General features: G+C 29.9%; 1 protein-coding gene across 1 annotated transcript; it reads right to left on the bottom strand.

Moving 5' to 3' along the window:
• Nucleotides 1-6,036: 6,036 nt before the first annotated feature.
• Nucleotides 6,037-7,216, bottom strand: LOC111684588 (chymotrypsin-2-like). Its single transcript, XM_023446795.2, has 4 exons — nucleotides 6,875-7,216; nucleotides 6,546-6,816; nucleotides 6,315-6,483; nucleotides 6,037-6,244 (listed from the first exon to the last, which is right to left on the bottom strand). Exons 1-4 carry the CDS (start codon nucleotides 7,192-7,194, stop codon nucleotides 6,054-6,056), a joined length of 951 nt encoding a protein of 316 aa, XP_023302563.2. The 5' UTR covers nucleotides 7,195-7,216; the 3' UTR covers nucleotides 6,037-6,053.
• Nucleotides 7,217-7,439: the final 223 nt, after the last annotated feature.

Here is a 7,439-nt window from a genome sequence, read left to right as displayed (position 1 = left end):
TCTAGTCTATAGTCTAGTCTATAGTCTAGTCTATAGTCTAATCTATAGACTTGTATATAATCTTGCCATTTTCTAGTATATAGTCTAGTCTATATTCTTGTTCATAGTCTAGTCTATTCTTAGGTCTAGTGAATTGTCTAGTCTATTGTCTAGTCTATTGTCTAGTCTATAGTATAGTTTAAAGTCTAGTCAATAGTCTAGTCTATAGTCTAGTCTATAGTCTAGTCAATAGTCTAGTCTATAGTCTAATTTATAGTCCAGTCTAGTCTATAATCAAGTCTATAGTCTAGACTATAGTCTAGTCTATAGTCTTATCCAAGTCTATAATTTTTGTCTTGTCTGTACTTTAGTCTATAGTTTTTTCTATATTCTAGTCGGTATTCTAGTATATACGAATCTTGTTATTATCTAAACGTTAGAATATAAACTGCGAATTGATGTCTTTAAAGCCCTGGCTACTCTTTTATTCAGTTTCATCTTTTATATAGATACTTGACTAAAATATTATGACTTTTTGTGTGTGAACGTTTTCAAATGTATATGTATAAGTGTTTTATAAAAATACGAGGACTGATTAAAAATCAAATATCAAACTTTGAAAACACCTAGAAAATACTCCAATAATTAAGCTACTATATATTTTAAGATTTTTTTTATATTTTCTACGTTTTTTTCCAAAACCCTCGCATCTTAGTAACGCCTTAATAATGATAGTGTTATAAATTTTCTGTGCCACAAAAACAATTTACTTTGTCACATTGTATTTAAGACGACTATAAAGACGATAATGCTGATGATACTCATCGTTTAACACACAGCTCACCCCCACTAAATATAAATTAATACGGCTTATGTATACAAACCATGCAATGAAGGGGTGTACGAGAGGGGAGTAATGTGGTTAGCTAAACGCTATTGATATCACTTCAAATACTTAAATGTTTAAATACAAGCAGGAAAACCAAAATGAATTTAAGAAATATGTTTCTAACATTATTGCTCTACCACTAAGTATTTTCAGGGTGGTGAGTTGAAGCCAACTAAACCCCCGTTGAGTGCGTAATTTGGCAAAATTAAATATAACAAGATTTGGTGGCGCCACAAATTCTTCTCTTATGTTTATTGTCGTTTTAACGTCATAGACTTGGTGGACTTTATAGCAGACAAAAGTATTCATTGTCAGATTTTCTATTCATTCACAGGGATTATTTACTTTCCTTTAGATTCAATAACAGCGGATTCTATATTGAACACACTAAAATTTTGTTAAGCTGTGTGGAAAACAATTTTGATGGGACAATTTTATGGCCTTTACTGAAGTAGCTGGTCTCTACTAAATACGGACATTCGATTTCAGTTTAATAAAATGTTTTAATTGTTATTTCTTTTAAATCTAGTAATAAAAAATAGAGATAGAGATATTTAGCCACATTTAAGTGAGTTACTAAAAACATTATTAGCTGTAAGTAAAGGCGATGATTTCGTATTAATGATATTTATGTTTATTTTTGTCTTCCGTTTTATTGATAAAATAATTTCTTTGAGAAGGGCTGGGCACTATTTACTGAAAGGTTTTAATATTTAATATCATCTTTCGTAACCTTGTTTATCCCTTAATCGATAAATGGAATATAAAACATTTAGTTTTTAACAGTTTTTGTTAGAACTTTTGTCACTAGACTCATCTAAGTACTTAAAATTCATTTTATCAGGTTAATAAATTAAAAAAATAGTATTCCATTATGCAGTAAGAATAGTATAGTAGGATGGTATAGTATATATTGTACTCTATAGTCTAACCTGTAGACTTCTCTATAGTTCAGTCTAAAGTATAGTCACTCTACTTTATAGTCTATCATCTAGTCTATAGTATAATATAGACTATTTTATTGTCTATATTCTAGTCTACAGTATTGTATAAAGTACAGTACAGACTATATATTTCTATTTTTACTTAAAATATCGGTTTTATCTCTTATAGTTTACGAGAAAAATGGACTTTTATATTTTCACTCAAAATATCGGGTTTTCGGATTTCGCTCGTTTTTGCTGTATCTTTTAGAGTTTTCGAGAAAAGCGGACTTTTATATTTTCATTCAAAATATCGGTTTTTTTTAAATAAAAGTTATCACAGATTTCGCATGTTTTTGCTGTATCTCTTAGGGTTTTAAAGATAAACGAACTTTTATATTTTCACTCAAAACATCGGTTTTTGAGTAAATAACGGTTTTATCTCTTATAGTTTACGAGAAAAACGGACTTTTATATTTTCACTCAAAATATCGGTTTTTCGGATTTCGCTCGATTTTGCTGTATCTCTTAGAGTTTTCGAGAAAAGCGGACTTTTATATTTTCATTCAAAATATAGGTTTTTGTTAAAAAATAAAAGTTATCACAGATTTCCCATGTTTTTGCTGTATCTCTTAGGGTTTTAAAAATAAACGCACTTTTATATTTTCACTCAAAACATCGGTTTTTGGGTAAAGGTAAATGTGATCACAGATTTCACTTGTTTTTGCTGTATCTCTTATAGATATAAACAAAAAAAGGACTTTTATATTTTCACTCAAAATATCGGTTTTTGGGAAAAAAAAATAAATGTGATCCCAGATTTCCCTTGTTTTTGCTGTATCTCTTATAGTTTTCGAGAAAAACGGACTTTTATATTTTCACTCAAATTATCGGTTTTTAGGAAAAAATAAAAGAGATCACAGATATTGCTTGTTTTGCTGTATTTCTTAGAGATTTCGAGAAAAATGGACTTTTGTGTTTTCACTCAATACCTATATCGGGTTTTTGTATGAAATAAAAGTGATTAGAGATTTGACTTGTTTTTGCTGTATCTCTTATAGTTTTCGAGAAAAGCGGACTTTTGTGTTTTCACTCAAAATGCCAGTTTTTTGTATGAAATAAAAGTGATCACAGATTTTGCTTGTTTTTGCTCTATCTCTTATAGTTTTCGAGAAAAACCGACTTTTATGTTTTCACTCAATATATTGGTTTTTGTATGAAATAAAACTGATCATAGATTTCGCTTATTTTCGCTGTACCTCTTAGAGTTTTCGAGAAAAACCGACTTTTATATTTTCACTCAAAATATCGGGTTTTCGGAAAAAATAAATGTGATCCTAGATTTCGCTTGTTCTTCGCTTGTTCTCTTATAGTTTTCGAGAAAAACGGACTTTTATATTTTGACTCAAATTATTAGTTTTTAAGAATAAATAAAAGATATCACAGATTCCGCTTGTTTTTGCAGTATCTCTGATAGTTTTCGAAAAAGACTCTTATATTTTCACTCAAAATATCGGTTTTTGGAAAAAATGATCACAGTTTTCGCTTGTTTTTCTGTATCTCTTTAGTTTTCGAGAAAAATGGAGTTTTATATTTTCACTCAAATTATCAATATGTGGGAAAAAATAAAAGTGATCTGATATTTTTTTTTTTTTTTTGCTGTATATTATCAATTCTCTTCAAGATGTGTTTTGTTATTTTTTGCACCAAATCAATTCATTGTTTACTTTTTTCCCGTAGCAATGAATGATTTTTTTAATGGCATTTTCATATTAATGTCTGTATTGTAAAATAACTATGTATGTATATCAACAAAAGAAGCAATAATATAAGCAACATCAATAGGCCAACACTTTCTGGCAAAATTTTCTATACATTTTATATACACATCTATTTTGTTGTTAAATTCTATTGTTGTTTTAGTTTTCATTACAATTGTGATGTTATTGTCATTTCTAAAACAAACTATCAAACTACACTAATCCAACACAACACATCATTGACTCCAAAGTGGAATCATGGCAAAAAAATACAAAAATAAAAAAAGGTGCTGTGAAAAAATGTAAAAACAATTGAAAAATACTCTTCTTTTATTGCCAAAATAGTGTTCAATCACTATGGTTCAAAAAGCATTTAGCCAATTCGTCGGTAGTGTTGTTGAAGTAAGTGTATTAAAATCAAACTGGTAGCTCCATATATTGCATATACCAGGTAGGAATTGTAAAGATTTAACAAAAGAGGATTTAGTATTTAGTTAGCATAGGTTTGTGTATGTGTCAGTGTGTTTGGTTTTTATAACGGTTGTATTTATATTCTATACATACAGTTTTTATTTAGATTCGTTTAGACTTTTATTAGAAAATAGACAGTCTCATTGATATTTTACGAGTTAGATTAAGAGATGATATCAATTTGATTTCATTTACTTTAAACATTTTCAGGCTTAAACGAAAACTGTAAAATAATTGACATAAAAAGAAAATTGAATTTTCTTTTTTAACTTGCAACTTGCAAGTTAAAGAGTAAATTTTCTAGGCTATAGCATAGACTATGTACTATACTATAAAATCGACCATAGAAAAGGCAATGTAGTATAGGCCAAACCATAGAACTTAGACTATATACTAGACTATAGACCAGACTATGGACTAGACTACAGCCCAGAATATAGACTAGAGACTAGACTATAGACTAGACTTTAAAGAAGACCATAGACCAGGCTATAGACTAGACTGTAGACCAGAATATAGACTAGACTATAGACTAGACTGTAGACTAGACTATAGACTAGACTATACTACAGACAAGACTATAGACTAGACTACAGACTTAACTATAGACTACACAATAGACTAGACTATAGACTAGAGACTAGGCTATAGTCTAGACTATAGACTACACTATTGTCTAGACTATAGACTAGACTACAGGCTAGACTTTAGATTAGTCTATAGTCTAGTTTATAGGCTAGACTATAGACTAGACTATATACTAGAGACTAGGCTATTGCTTAGACTATAGTGTAGTCTATTGCCTAGACTATAGACTTTAGATTATAGACTGGACTATAGACCAGACTATAGACTAAACTATAGACAAGACTACACACTAGACTCTACAGACTTGAGCATAGACTAGACTATAGACCAGACTATAGACTAGACCGCAGACTAGAATATGGTCTAGTCTAGAGACTAAACTGTAGACTGAACTTTAAACTAGACTATAGACTAGACTATAGTTTATACTACAGACTAGACTATAGACTATATTGTAGACTAGACTATAGACTACACAATAGACTAGACTACAGGCTAGAATATAGACTACACTAGAGACTAGGCTACAGACTAGACAATAGACTAGACTATAGACTAGACCATAGACTAGAATATAGACTACACTATAGACTACACTATATACTACACTATAGACTACACTATATACTACACTATAAACTAGACTATAGTCTAGAGTACAGGCTAGACTTTAGATTATAGACTGGACTATAGACTTAACTATAGACAAGACTACACACTAGACTATACACTAGTCTATCTAATAGACTAGTCTACAGACTTGAGCATAGACTAGACTATACTGTAGACTAGACTTTAGACTAGAATATATGCTAGACTATAGACCAGACTATATACTAGACTACAGACTAGACTATAGAATAGACTAGAGACTAGGCTATAGACTAGACTATAGACAAGACTATAGATTAGACTATAGGCTAGACTATAGACTAGACTACAGACTAGACTATAGACTAGAATAGAGACTACACTATAGACTACACTATATACTACACTATTGCCTAGACTATAGACTAGACTACAGGCTAGACTATATATTAGACTTTAGATTACAGACTGAACTATAGACTAAACTATAGACAGGAGTACACACTAGACTATAGACTAGTCTATCTAGTATCTGATAGACTAGTCTATAGACTTGAGCATAGACTAGACTATAATACAGACTAGACTATAAACTAGAATATAGACCAGACTTTAGACTAGACTATAAACAAGATTATAAACTAGACTATAAACTAGATTCTTAGATTCCAAATAGAGACCTAGATGTATTCTTCGGATTTTATATGCAACTAACAGACTAACTAACATTACTATAATATAGACTTTACTAGACTATTGACTTGATTATACTAAACTAGATTATACTAGATGTTGGAAGAGAAAAAGATTATGGTTCAAAAGTCAAGAATATAGTTTCAACTCTTAGAATAATTAGAATTCGAAAATTTTATTTTTACACAGTACTACAATTATAACAATTAATAACAAAAATTCATTAAAATAATTGAAATAACTAGCTTTGTTTAGATGAATCCAATTTGAATACTCATAAACATCTGAGTAAACAGTGGGAAGCCCATATCCACATTGAAAGCCATAGGATACCACACCAGCTAAAACACCTAATAATTTGAAAATAAAAATAAAATAAATAATATGAAAAATAACAACTAGATACTAAAACACAATTACCTCCACATATTAGCGGTCCTCCAGAGTCCCCCGAACAGGGATGTTTTTCATGATCGTATGTATCACTAGCGCATAGTTTTTTTGAACCAATATCCAACAAAAAATCACAAAAGTTCTTACTGTGAAGTGTTACATTTAATTGTAAAACTTCATTAGCCAAAGGACCAGCCTAAAATTATGATTAACATATTAAATTATTTAAATCTAATTCTGGAATTTAACAACACTTACCAGATATAATTTTCCCCATCCCAAAACCATACAGGCTGTGGAGTCATTAATTCGTTGTTTAGGCATTGCTATAACCGCAGCACAGTTATCTAATTGTATATGTTTGGTTAGTTTTAATAAAGCTATGTCATAGTCCAGCTTCGAATAGACAAACTTCTCATGAATTATTATTTTTTTTACCCGCAATATTTGAGCAGCTGGAGTTTTTTGTAATCTCATGGGTGTCTTGGCCACAACTGTTATATCATAAGGACGAATTATTTGCTTGTTTCTGTAAAATGTGAGAATATATATTTTTATACCACACAAAAAAGTTTATTACAACTAACCTTATTAAACAGTGTGCTGCAGTGAGAATTAAGTTCGATCGTATAATAACTCCACCACAAAAATGTGTATGACCAAATCTGTCCTCATTTTCGTATCTACGTATGGACACCATAAATTTAGCAAAGGAATATTTCTGGCAGAAATTATTTCTGTTTGTTATATTATATTGGACAACATGTGAACGAGACGCTCCCGTTAGGCTGGCACTTTTAATTTCTGCATGTATATCGGTATTATTTCCATATGCTTGGTGAAGGAATTTGTTGCAAACTGCAAATAAACAAATTATTATAATGTTTGAAATTTTGAAGGAAAACATTGAAGTTAAAAAATTTAAGAAAATATATTTTAATTATAGATTTTGTTGTAACATGGTTGCATCTTAAATGACACATTAGGGTTATTTTAGATTAGAGTATATTATGTAGTCTTTTCTAAAATAACCCAATATACTATTTATTTTGTTTTATAGGTAGATAGATAGATAGATAGATAGATAGATAGATAGATAGATAGATAGATAGATAGATAGATAGATAGATAGATAGATAGATAGATAGATAG

Source organism: Lucilia cuprina, chromosome 3 (assembly GCF_022045245.1).
Source record: "Lucilia cuprina isolate Lc7/37 chromosome 3, ASM2204524v1, whole genome shotgun sequence".
Classification (NCBI taxonomy): domain Eukaryota; kingdom Metazoa; phylum Arthropoda; class Insecta; order Diptera; family Calliphoridae; genus Lucilia; species Lucilia cuprina.
The sequence above is the reverse complement of the archived record's forward strand: the minus strand, read 5'-3'. Positions and strand labels throughout refer to the sequence as shown.

Bases quoted from the DNA above. Each gene is read 5' to 3' on its own strand.
- LOC111684588 (XM_023446795.2), bottom strand. From the start codon at position 7,194: ATGTTTTCCTTCAAAATTTCAAACATTATAATAATTTGTTTATTTGCA. The intron at 6,817-6,874 runs GTTAGTTGTAAT...CACATTTTACAG, and splicing joins GCAGCACACTGTTTAATAAG to AAACAAGCAAATAATTCGTC. The intron at 6,484-6,545 runs GTAAGTGTTGTT...TCATAATTTTAG, and splicing joins GATGGGGAAAATTATATCTG to GCTGGTCCTTTGGCTAATGA.